This window comes from Sorex fumeus, unplaced genomic scaffold, assembly GCF_029834395.1.
Source record: "Sorex fumeus unplaced genomic scaffold, SorFum_2.1 ptg000044l, whole genome shotgun sequence".
Taxonomy (NCBI): domain Eukaryota; kingdom Metazoa; phylum Chordata; class Mammalia; order Eulipotyphla; family Soricidae; genus Sorex; species Sorex fumeus.
The window spans coordinates 45,254,671-45,267,923 of NW_026606101.1; the positions used below are offsets into that span (position 1 = coordinate 45,254,671).

Below are 13,253 nucleotides of genomic sequence, written 5' to 3' on the forward strand. Positions count from 1 at the left end.
TGAAGCCCACGCACAAAAATTTGTAAGTCTACGACTGTAATTATGGTGTTTCACAAATAAAAATTTAAAAATAAATAAATAAAAAATAAAAGATTATCATAAAAAAAGAAAGAGTATGCCTTAGTTTCCCCCCTTGCGAGCTGCTGTAAGCAGCTTGATTTTTAGCTATCTCCATTCCACATTTTAAACAAAATTCCTGGGCTATTTCTGAGACTGGGTAAGCTTACAGTTTCCCCAAGATTGTAAATTCTTCCCCAGTCCTTTTGTTCACAGAATACTAAAACGTAAAAGGTTGATACTATGGCATATGGTGAAATATATATCCTAAAAGGTCTTAAATAAACAGACAACCCCCACCAGCCTAAGTGGGCATGAAAGATGTTAATCTTTTAGCAATACAAATAGGCCCTGAATTAACAAGATACCTTTGGGAAATAAATGGAAATACTTTTATACTTTGATAAGTTACAGAAAGACTAGTTCTTATAAGCCCGCCAAAATAACCATGGTTAACTTAGTCCTATATTAAGTTTCTCCCCTGCTGGGAAGGTTTTTTTCTAATAAACTTTTCTATTTTTATAACTCTGCGGGTAGGGCGTTCGCCTTACAAGCGGCCAACATGGCCGACCCGAGTTCAATTCCTCCGCCCCTCTCGGAGAGCCCGGCAAGCTACCGAGAGTATTCGATATGCCAGACACAGTAACAACAAAGTCTCCAATGGAGACGTTACTGGGCCTGCTCGAGCAAATCGACGATCAACGGGAGGGCCTTTTTTTTTTATAACTCTGAGTCTGAGCACTTTTATTATTTAATACTTGCATTCTTTAATACTTTTTGAAATTCTTTTTAATTTTTATTATTAATTTATTATTTTGTATTTTCATTATTTAATACTTTCAAGAGAAGTACTAGGGTAAATGAAGGATAAGAATAAACCCTTTAGAAAATGCTTGGTTTTATCCTCTTTTACTAGAATTATTGTGGTGACCAAATTACTTCTTAAAAATTTCTGTGGCATAGCCTTGTGGGTTAATTTAGTTGCTAGTCTTTCATTTCTTCTTATAGAACTGCGTTTACACAATTTAATTTTTGGCTTTTAGGGCTTACTTCTGTGTCAGTACTCAGAGATAAATCCTGATGATGTTTCAGAGAACATATGTCATGTGGGGTATCGAACCCAAGTCTGCTACAAAAATGTACATGCCTTAATCCCCGTGCTATCTCTCCAGTCTGCATTTGCCCTATTTCTAGTGGTCTCCACAAAACATTTTTTTTCCCTCACAAAGTTCCGCTATTTTTTTCCCCAAAAATTTTAAAGAGGGATTGGGGCTGGAGAGATGGCAAAGAGAGTAAGGAGCTTTCCTGGGCGAGGCTGACCTGGGTTGGACCCCCCGGACCCCATATGGTCCCTCTGCAAGGAGTGATTCCTAAGTACAGATCCAGAGTAACCACTGAGCATCACCAGGTGTGGCCCAAAATCAAAACCAAACAAACCAACAACTGAAGGGGTAAAAGGTTGTGTTTGACTCTAGAAAAGAAAAACCTCATATCTAGGAGACACTGAGTAAGAATAAATCATCACTAAAACCATAAACTGACTGGAGTCAGATCCTGGGTTAACCATTTACTTGGTGACCCTGGTCAAGTTACTTAGTTACCTACTCTATATAGTTCTCAGTATTATCATCTGCAAAATGCATATTTACTTACAAAGTTCAAATAAGAATGAGTTATATAATTCATGTAAGCATACACATAAAATACAAATGCTCAGTAAAACTTGACTTTATTATGATCATCTTTCTGGGAAGACATTATCATTAAAATATTTTTGTTTAGGGCACTTCTGTTTGGTAGTTAATGGTTAAATTTTTAATTGAAATAGATCATTTGAACACCTGCCTCATTAAGATGATCAGAATTTAGTGGGTTATTTTTTAAATTTACCATTGAAGGTACATGTAGAAAATCTAGATAAAGTGTGTCGAGATAATTCCTAGAGCTATGACTCACATCTCTATCCAATTATGAAATCCTCCTTTGCAGGCCATTAGGGAAAATCAGTATTGATTTAAAAAGAGAAGGAGATGAGAAAGAGTGTTTACTACCATATATAACCAAAGACAAACAAGAGTACTACATCAAATTTAGAAGCTTTCTCACTGCAAAAGGAATGATACAAATAGACTTTCCACAGACTGGGAGAGAATATATGCTCATTACTCATCTGACAAAGGGTTAATATCCAAGATATATACATCACTTAAAACACTTAAAAAATCCCATTGAAAAATGGGGAGAAGAAATAAACAAACTTCTTCAAAGAAGCCATACAGATGGCCATAAGTGTATGGAATAAAATAGCACTGCATCACTGATTATCAGAGAAATGCAAATCCAAACAATAACGAGATATCACCTCATACTAAGGGTTAAAAAAGGGCGTGTTTATAAACTAATGGCAACGACTTGAATGCTAGCTCCTCTCCTTTGCAGGGTCACCCTAAAAATATTCCTTTCCTCTAAGATGCATTTTCAGTTGAAAAATGAGTGTCCTACTCATTCCCAAGATTCTGTAGCATTTCAAAGAGTACATTAGAAACATTTCCTATTACAGACATAAACGTATAATAGATGTTAGCTATTAGCACACATTTACTTGATAGCATGCTTTTAAAATTTAAAAATAGTATATGTATATGGATTAAAATTTAAATTGTTCTGATTTGGATATTGCCAACTTGATGGAATTATGACCCCACCATTCAACAAAGCATTTGCTGTTCCAAAGTCAGCAAAATAAGTAACTATATGCTAGAGACAAAGTCTTGGCAGAACCTGACTGCTGCTTATTCTCATGAAGTCCAACTTAGGTTGGCAAGAGCTTGTCTAGATAGTTTGTTTACTATCAGTGTCCAAATTAAATAAAAAATGCTTGTTTTACAACTCTGCCAGAAGTTTCTTACTATTATTATTGTTGTTGTTGTTGTTTTTTGTCTCATCACTATCTTCACTCATTTAAGGATAAAGCTGTCTTTACATCATTATCACCTGTGTTTTTCTCCCAATTCTTGAAATTATTTCTCATTTTTCATACTGCTGAACTTTTTAAACAATGAACTTTAGGAAATACAAACTACACAGCTTGTACAAATGCCAAATTTAATCCTTGAGGTACAGAGATGATCTCCTGCCACTCTTACTAATGTGCTGAAAACACTTTGTTTTAAAGAAAGCAGACTTTTTTCTGTTTCCCGTTTTGGAAAGATAATGAGCAAGCATATGAATTTTCATTGTGAACCTCCATTATCTTTGTTATTTTGAAATATTTTTAAAATAAGGTATGTAAATAACTCCTCATTTATTGAGCGTAAGATACTTTTGAGAGAAGGAAACCTTTTTCCTGTGCACCACCTATGTGACTATACAGGAATAATAGGTTTTGGGGAGCTGAAATTGTTTGCTATGTAAAGAGACCATTATTTAAGAACAGTATGCTTCTAACAGAAGAAAGCATTTTTAAGATTTTTTATTACAAATAGATTAATCAGACTTTCTTCTTGCTGCTCCACTTGACTCCAAATTCACGACATTTTCGTAATTTTCTGACAGGCTTGAGTCAAAACTAGGTAATAATAATGCAGTTAGTTTAGGAAAATCTTGAGACAAACATACAGACAAACATACAAACATTAATCTAAGCAAAGTCTTCACAATGAACTAATTATCCCTCTCAAAAATTTCTGGTTTTTTCTTGACAAAGAATGGCTATACTGCATTATGAATTTGGCATTACAGGACAAAATTGGAATTCTCTTACAAAATTGCCAAAGTACTTGTGTTTGCTTCAAGACACACCCGTGGGTGAATGGCAGGACAATGCGGTGGGATGAAATCAGACAACCAGTGGGAGAGTAGCAGACATTGGAATAATAAGATAAAAGCATTGTGGGTCTCCAAGGCAACCGAGGACCCCAGCTGATCCTCCGCCCCTCCAGCTCCACAGAGAACAGCCCACCTGTGCCAAGTCTCCCTGCTGCAGAAACAAAGGTTCTGTTGCTACATCAAAATGTTCCAAGGTTTCCAGTTTATGAAACAGCATCCATTGTTTTTACTAAAAATAAATCTCAAATGTACCTCTCATAAAAAGGTTTCTATAATAAATACCATCAATTTTATTTTACTGAATATTATTTATTTTTTCCCAAGCTTTATTTAAAAGATACATTTAGAATTAATGCAGAGGAAGAGATAAATTGTCATGCTACATTTACAATTCATTATCGCTATTTATTCTGGGTGTTAGTTGAACTCCAATTCCCGTAGAGTTCTGGAAGCAGGAATGTCTACCCATTTCTAGTGGGGTGTGAGAAAGGGTAGCTGGTGTGTGTGTGTGTGTGTGTGTGTGTGTGTGTGTGTGTGTGTGTGTGTGTGTGTTTAGAAAAGGCTGAGAGGGATCCCAAGGTGTCTTCCATTTCCTCTATATTTCTTTCCTATCTATCCTCCTCTTTACTTCACTCTAGTTGCTATTGTCTACCCTAGTTTCTTACTCTCAGATGTTTTAGTTTCTCTGTCTATGAGATGGGGTGGGAAGGGGTCAGAGAGAGAGAGAGTTCAGTGGTTGAGTGAATATTTTGCATGTATCAAGTCTGGATTCCATCCTCGGTACTAAATGACTCCCTGTGCCCTGCTGGGTCCTGACCTCTCAAAGTCTATTTTAGTTTATTCTTTTAAAAAAAACTTTTATTTTGGGTTTTGGGTCACTTCTAGTGTGCTCAGGGCTTACTCCGGTCTCTATGCTCAAGGTTTACACCTGGTGGTGCTCAAGGGACTCTGTATGTTGGCACATATTGAACCTGTTGGCTGCATGCAAGGCCAATTCCCCCCCTCCACACTGTACCACTTATCTGTCCCCTTAATATTTCTTCAAAGGAGATTAAAAAATGAATTTATCTCAGAACCATCTGTCACAATAAAATTAATTTATATGTTCGATCAGCTTAATCAATGGCTGAATAAATAGCAGTAGTCCTATATTAAAAAATAACTTATATAAATGAGAAGTTCCTCTTGTAGTACTCAATAACATTTGCTATTATAATAATTATCCTTTTATTTCACCTCCGACAATACATCTCCCCTTTTAGTTTTAATTTCCTTTTTTTTTACTTTTTGGGTCACACTCAGCGATGTACAGGGGTTACTCCTGGCTCTGCACTCAGGAATTACTCCTGGTGGTGCTCGGGAGACCATATAGGATGCTGGGAATCAAACCTGGGGTCGGCCTCATGCAAGGCAAATGCCCTACCTGCTGTGCTATCGCTCAAGTCCCTAGTTTCAGTTTCTTATTAGGAAACTCAAGAGTAATTCTTGCACCTATTTTATTCAGTTTATTTTCAATGAGATTGTAGAGCGCATGATTGTGGGCACTTTCCTTAAGAATTCACTGTGGTTTAAGTTTATTTGGGGGGGGGGTTGCACATCAGATGGTGTTCAGGATCACGTTTGGTACTCTGTGCTCAGGGAAATATGGTGTTGGGATCTAAAGCACTGTTAAGGCCATGGCCACATGCAAGCCAAGCACCTGAACCTCTGTACCATCCCACTGACCCTCTGTGGACTTAGATCCAGGCTCTCACCGGGCAAAAACGTTTTAGTGATTGAAAGACTGAGACTGACTCTGAAGCCTTTTTGAACCATCAGGATGAAATTAGTTATAGACAAGTCGGTTATACCGGAGTCAGGTAGTTAACAGATGTGTGTGGCCCATAGCTATTTCCACAGTCACTAGTCAGAGGCTTGAGAAAGGTCTTTTAACTTCACTCTGACTATCTAAAGGATTATTTTAGTAAGGCCAGCTCATGAGAATACTTAAATATTTGATATAATAAAAGTACTTAGCAAAGTCTCTAGTATTTGTGGGCAATCACAAATGGTGCCTCTTAGTATTACAATGGCTACTAACACCATAATTATTTATCATTTGATTTTTTTTTTTTGCTTTTTGGGTCACACTCAGCAATGCAAAGGGGTTACTCCTGGCTCTGCACTCAGGAATTACTTCTGGTGGTGCTCAGGGCACCATATGGGATGCTGGGAATCTAATCTGCGTTGGCCACATGCAAGGCAAACGCCCTACCCTCTGTGCTATCATTCCAGCCCCTATTTATTCATTTGAATTAAATTTATTTTAATGTGACAGAGTCCTACTCGAACACTGTATGACCAAAATAAAATCATGCAAGTTTGTAAGTCTGTAACTGTATCTCATGGTGAATCATTAAAACAAAAAAATAAATAAATAAAACAAAATATTATATAATTGAAACCCAATCATGAACAACCTTATAACTAACTGTGATTCAATAAAATTTTTTTTAGTTGCTTTTTGGGTCACACCCAGCAATGCACAGTGGTTACTCCTGGCTCATGCACTCAGGAATTACTCCTGGTGGTGCTCAGGGTACCATATGGGATGTTTGGATTCGAACCCAGGTTGGCTGCATGCAAGGCAAATGACCTACCAGCAGTGCTATCACTCCAGCCCCAATAAAAAAAATTTTTAAAGAAAATAAAATAAAGGTCCCCTCAAGAGGGTACAGATGTGAGTTAAAACTCAAGATATAAGTTTCCTCTTCTTCATGTTCTGTTACATAAAGTACTTATACTGGAGAGAACACATTTTGTGTGGAAAAGTAAAATACTAAATGGTAGAACAAGAAAAAGTTCTAAATACACAGTATATTCATGAATACATTTTGGGGGCAACTATATATGGACATATGTAACTGTTAATTTATCATTAGTCATTTTTATCATTGAAATAGTTATTTAGTGAGAAAGTCCATGAAAAGCAATGAAAATGAAAGATACATTAAGCGTTGGGCAAGATTTAAAATGCTTATAAATGATGGGAAAGCACTGGTTGATTGGGAAATCAGTTGACTTACCTGTGTTGGGGGCACTAATTCTAACTCCGAAGCTGACTCAGAATTGAGGGCGCTTTTTCCGCTGCTTAGTTCTGGTTGAGACCGGTGCTCAGAGGACCTATGACACGAAGGAAGGGCATTAATGTTCATTGAGAAACAGTTCAGGATCAGAACAATAGGATAGCAGGTGCAGTGCTTGACTTGCGTATAATAACCAACCAGCGTTCAATCCCTGAAACCCCATAAGATTCCTTGAGCCCTCTAGGAGTGATACCTGAGCACAGAGCCAGGAGTAAGCCTGGAGTAGTGCCGGTGTGGATCAAAACAAAACAAAGTCACCCCAAGAAACATGTTCAGTTAGAAATCCAATTAAGAAACCAGGTTAATTTGTACTGAAAGCCAGTGGAAAAAGTTTCTTTAGTAATTTATATTCTACAGCTGAATCTGTCCCCAAAACCAAAATTTCATCAAAATTTTGATGAAAAAAGTAAATATTCTATATTTCTATGATAAAGACAACATTTGGAATGCTTTTCATATTTCAAAGATCACGGGAACATTTGGAATTTAAATGGTGGCAACATTATAGGTGTAACTGTTTCGGATTGTTTATTTTTTAGTTCAATTAGGTACTAAATAAAAAAATTCAATATCATGTTTGTTACAGAAAGTTCTTTGTTAAAAAGCATTTTTTGAGGGAATGTGATGTTACAGGTTGGATTTGAATTTAGAATGAAATGTTGTAAGAAATGGACCTGTGTGAGGGGCAGCTGGAGGTGAAGTTTTAAAACATGGTAATACTCAGCAGGTCAAATTTTCCCAAAAGCATTTGTGGGTCATTTTTCCCCTTCAGCTTACTTAGGCAGGGGTGGGCTGTGTGCGTAGGACCAATTCCCAGCTATACTTGGTCATACCTGAGCTGTTCTAGGGGGGTGTGCAGCTGGGGATTGAAGCAGGGCTTTGCACAAACAAGGCATGAGCTTCACCTTTTTGAACAATCTCTCTGGTCTCCATATATTTATTTTTAAAAACAAAAACCAAAATCTGTTCCTTGGGAGGGAGAACCCTGGTGATGGATGTGGTGCTGGAATTATGTGCACAAGAAAATATTATTAGCAGTCTTGTAAAATCATGGAATTCCAATTAAAAATGTTTAAAAATGGAATCCGTTCCTCCCAGAAGGGGAGATGCATGTCGAAAGTAGACCATGGACTGAACATGTTTGCCACTCAACGCCTCTTCTGCAGACCACAACACCCAAAAGGAGAGAGAGAACACAGGGGATTGCCCTGCCACAGAGACGGGGGGATGGGGGGATGGGGGTGGGAGGGATATTATCCATGGTGGTAGAAAATGGGCACTGGTGGAGGGATGGGTATCTGATCATTGTATAATTGAAACCAAAGCACAAAAAATTATAAATTTACAACTGTAAAAAAAATAAAATAAAATAAAGGGGAAAAAAATGGAATCCGTTAATGTCACAGAGTTCTTGCACTGTCAAACCATGACAAAAAACTCAAAGAGTTGGCATGACAGACACCCTCATCTGCCCATCATATTTAAAATACTGAAATGTGATTCAAACGATGTTTGATAGCTTCACAATGTTTTAAAGAGTCATAATGGCTTAGAATTTTAAATCTCTGGTGGGCTTCAGATTTTGAACACTACCATTAAATAACACTTGCACATAGTCATCACAGATGTAATCTAACAAAATATAGCTGGAAGAATGCATATTTTTCAGGGGAAACATAAAGCTTATGCTTATGAAAAGATTATTAAGATTTTGGTTATAGATGCAATCTTCAGTTCAATCAAGAATCACTTGTTTCTCGCTCATGAATTATTCTTTTAACAAAATTTCAGCTTGTAGGCCAGAGTGGAAGTACAGTGGGCAGGGCACTTGCCTTACATGCGGATTTGATCCCTTGCCCCCCCCATCTAGTCCCCAGAGCCCACTAGGATTGATCCCTGAGTGGAAAGCTAGAGTAATACTTGAGTACAGCAGAATGTGTCACCCCCAAAACCAACATTTTCTTTTTAAGTTAGAAAGATGTTACTGTTGCCGTGCACATAGCTGACCCAGGTTCAATTCCTGGCACCATATGGTCTCTTGACAGAGGCAGGAGAAAGCTGTGAGTAACACCAAGTGCTCTGGAAAACTAAAAGTTTTTCTGTGTGTGTTGTTTAAAAAATTTCATTACCTATTTATAGCACTTTTCTATAAATTATATCAATGACTTGATCTAACAAATGGTTTATCAGCAATTAATCATGACTGATGCTACCAGTACCATCATCTTACTCTGTTCTTTTGGGAAAAAGCTATGAGAGCCTTTCCAGAGAAGTCCTATAGACATGATGACCAAGAGAATATTCAATTTTTTTTAATCAACATCATTACTTTACCACATTATAGAATTTCAGTTTAACTTCTTAATTTTATATGTGTGTAATTATAACCACTCCCATGACTATCAAATCCCCACAACTCATTCTCCTCATCTTTCTCCCCTTTCTCTCTGGTAATTACATAGTCCTTCACTGAGTTCAGTAATAAGTTTTATTGTTTCTTGCTATTTCATTTACTTTAGTAATTTATATTCTACATATCAGTGAAATCATGTAACAGATTCTTTCGCTTCCTTAGTCACATCACTTAGAATAAGCCCGTCAATTTCTATCATAGATTAGTATTAATTAGTTCACTATCTGTCATTTGAATAACCCTACAAGCTTAATTATCATTCAGGAAATATATTGAATGCATATACAAAAACAAATACATGCACTCATTTCAATTGATCAGCTAGATTGCATATTCAGAAAATTAGTAACAGTTATTGAAACCCACCCAATTCCTATTAACCAAATATTTGACAAACCACTGTCACTGTCAAATAAAATAATTTACTTTGAAGGTATAACAAAAATTTATATAGGTTTAAAGTTGGTTTTATATAAAGCACCAATGTCTGGATTGAATTAACTCATTGGCTACTTTAACACAGACGATACATACAACTTACACATATAAATGCATATACATATACATATAAATTTCTGATGTTATATATCTTACCATAAGAGCTCTTTTGATCCAGCTCTAGATGAGCATGATTTTCTTTCTGCCAGTGGATGTCCTTTGCTATTTCGATCTCCATGGAACTTAACATCATCCCATTTTTCCAGCTGGGTTTGAATGTCTACTAAGGAAAGAGGAAGGGTGCACGCGGAAACCGCGGGAGGGGGATAGGAGGTGCAGAGATAAGAGACTGATTAAGATGAAGAACTGTTATCCAAGACCCTTGCTCATTAGATGCTCTCGAACACTAAGACCAACATTTTTGGTCACATGAAATTACTTAAAACATGTGAAGCTGAATAAAAATGAGAGCTATGAAAAAGGACTGCTTCTCCAGCTACAGGAATAAGACACTTTACCTGAATTTATTTCAAGAAGTCCGTTTATTCTGAATGTGGTGTCTGCTCCTGGGATCCAGTATAGAATGAGCCTAGTGCATATCATCTCATCAGCCCTTAGCTAGGTTGTGCCGGCTGTGAGGAATTTCTGGCATGTTTCTACAAATTATGTTTCCTGAGGTGAGCTTGGCTCTTAAAATGAGGTGGGACTAAACTGAAACACTTTCCACAGCCTTCATAGAATCTGTTTAATCTTTTTCCCCAAGGGAGGGAATTTAAAATGGGAATGGAGAGGAAAGAAACAATGGAGAAGAGAGAACACTGGGACTACTCGTTCATAAATTATTTTCTCTCTCTTGAAAGGAGTAACCTGGCTGAGTTCTCTCATTAAATGGTGTCTGGCTGTACACAAAACATTTAAGCAAACGTGGGGACAGATTTTCATTTATAAAAGGACTGATTTGCAGTCCGTGTCCTCCAAGTCTCCAAGTATTTTTACGACTGCTTCACAAGATATTTTTCTCAAAGATATTTTCTCAAATAAAATTACTCTGTGCACATTTGCTGAAAATGTAACTTGCAACATAGTTAATAATATATCCTTATAAGGTAAAGGTAAAGGTAAAGGCCCTCCCGTTGATCGTCGATTTGCTCGAGCGGGCCCAGTAACGTCTCCATTGGAGACTTTGGTGTTACTGTGTCTGGCATATCGAGTACTCTCGGTAGCTTGCCCTTATAGTAATGTTTAAGTCTCATCTACTATAATCTTAGGACACACTGAGTGTAAAGTAGAGATAATAATAAGCTTGTCTCCAAAGAAACAGGCCCCAAAGAGGAACATGGCAGTGGTGAGGAGATTCTATTTTGAACATTATGTGAGCTCTAATCCCTTTCTTTATGACCTATCATTGGATGATCCCTACACTATGATAGGGCCATTCATTCAGATGCTCTGACTTTCATTTCCTGCTCATTCTCTTTCCTGAGTTATAGATCTATACGTTTCACAGTTTGCTGGACTCTATAAAAAAGTTCCCAATTTTTCACAAATATTAAAGGTTCAAGAGTTTTCACCTTGGAGCACAGAACATAGAGAGCTCAGTGACTTAAAGTACTTAGTAAGCTTAAGGTCTCAGGTTCAAACACCAGGACTAGGGCTGACATCCCTCTGAGGCAATGCTGACAAAACTATTGTTTGGAATCTCTACAGAGGTTGGGAGATGGCTCAGGGGCTTGAAGCACCCAGGACAAGTGTGAAGTCAGAGCTGAATTCCACTCCTGCAGCTGCTGGCACTGAGGCTACCCTGGCAGCCCCTCCTCCACTCCCAGATATCCAGCAGTGCTGAGCGGAGTGGGGGGGGGAGGGGGGAGCAAGGTCCCACCTTGTCTTCCTCCTCCCCTCCTTCTCTGCCTTTTGGCGCACTGAACTATTGTCTTTGCTAACCTACATGCATCCACTCATGTTCTAATCCTGTTCTAATTAAAAAACAAACCAGAAAACTGTTTTCTTCTCACTATTCCTCTCTGTCACTGTCTTGGATATATTGATTTCCTTGACTTTACTCCTCTCTCCAACACATCCACCAAGGAGAAATTTTCTAAAAATAGAATCTGTTGCTGTCACTCCTCTTAGTAAAACCCTTCAAACCTTTCCTAGCCCCCAAATTTAAGGACATGTATTCTAGGATAGAATTACCTAATCCTTACTGACATTAGGATGCCCCCCTCCCCACCCTATTGTTCTATTATATTATTCTACTATTATTACTATCATATACAATGTATGTATATTATATTTAATATATACTATTACACTATTATACTATTTCAATATTTGTATAAACTTGAAAAGATATCTTTCTGCATCTATGTGTGTGAATCCCTTTTTCTTATATAAGAAATTCCCTTTCCTTCTTTGAACATCTCTCTGATCCATATTTTTCATCTGAAAAATTCCTACTGATCACCCCTAAAGTCTTTATTCACAAAATACTGCCGATAAATTCTTCTATATGGCCCTGGCTGAGTCAGATCTATATGAATCTGCATTAGAAGTATTTAATGTGATATTTTCATGGCAGCATATGGCATACCTTTTATACTAATTATAAAACCATACTAATTATAATTTTTATCATTTCTCTACCTTTCTACATAATGAGAAACTCACTATCAGGCAAATACCTTATATTGTGCATCTCTGTATTCTTAGCATATAAATGGGCCTAAAACATACCAGGTATTTAGAAAAACATTCACAGAGCAAGTCAATTAATTCATGATCACCAAATATGTATATAACATAGTGTTACACAAATTTCACATATATATAGTGTTTAATTTTTACAACCTCATAAAGAATATGCTAATATGCTCATTGGATGAGTTTACATATACCCACCAGTCATTCACAGTTTAGAGAGACACATTTTCTCTGTGGCTTTTTGAAATACTAATCACTTTTCTATAAGAAAGAAAAGTTTAATTTGACTGGTTCCATAAGCTGAGGATTAGGAGCTCCTTTTTCAGGAAGATGCACAGTGAACAAACATATAGGCCTTGAACTTAATGAGAATCAGACTCAAATTCTAGTTGTTCCTCATACAGAGATCTTGGACAACTGTTTATTTTTTCTTTTCCAATTTTTTGCTTTTTTGTCATTTCCTGCTTTCTATTGTGTTCCAGTATTATACTGAATAGGGGTGGCAAGTACAAGTCTCCTTTCCTTGTCTGTGGTGCCTGGGATTGAGTAAAGGCATGCACTTTACCCTTGAGCTACGTCCCCAGTTCACTACCAATTATTTAAATTCAAAACACCTGATTCCTCATTTATTTCAAAGAATTATGATGATTGAATGGGTGTCATGTAATCTCTCTTGCTCCTGCTCTCACTCT

General features: G+C 37.1%; 1 protein-coding gene across 7 annotated transcripts in view; it reads right to left on the minus strand.

The window, feature by feature from the left end:
• Positions 1–13,253, minus strand: part of PEX5L (peroxisomal biogenesis factor 5 like) — a 260,007-nt gene that overhangs the window by 82,364 nt on the left and 164,390 nt on the right. For all 7 annotated transcript variants that reach the window (XM_056121784.1, XM_056121782.1, XM_056121783.1 and 4 more), the window contains 2 exons: positions 10,018–10,141; positions 6,951–7,047 (listed from right to left, as the gene is read on the minus strand). In XM_056121784.1, the coding sequence (XP_055977759.1) occupies positions 6,951–7,047; positions 10,018–10,141 (221 nt within the window). The remainder of the gene's footprint in view (positions 1–6,950; positions 7,048–10,017; positions 10,142–13,253) is intronic.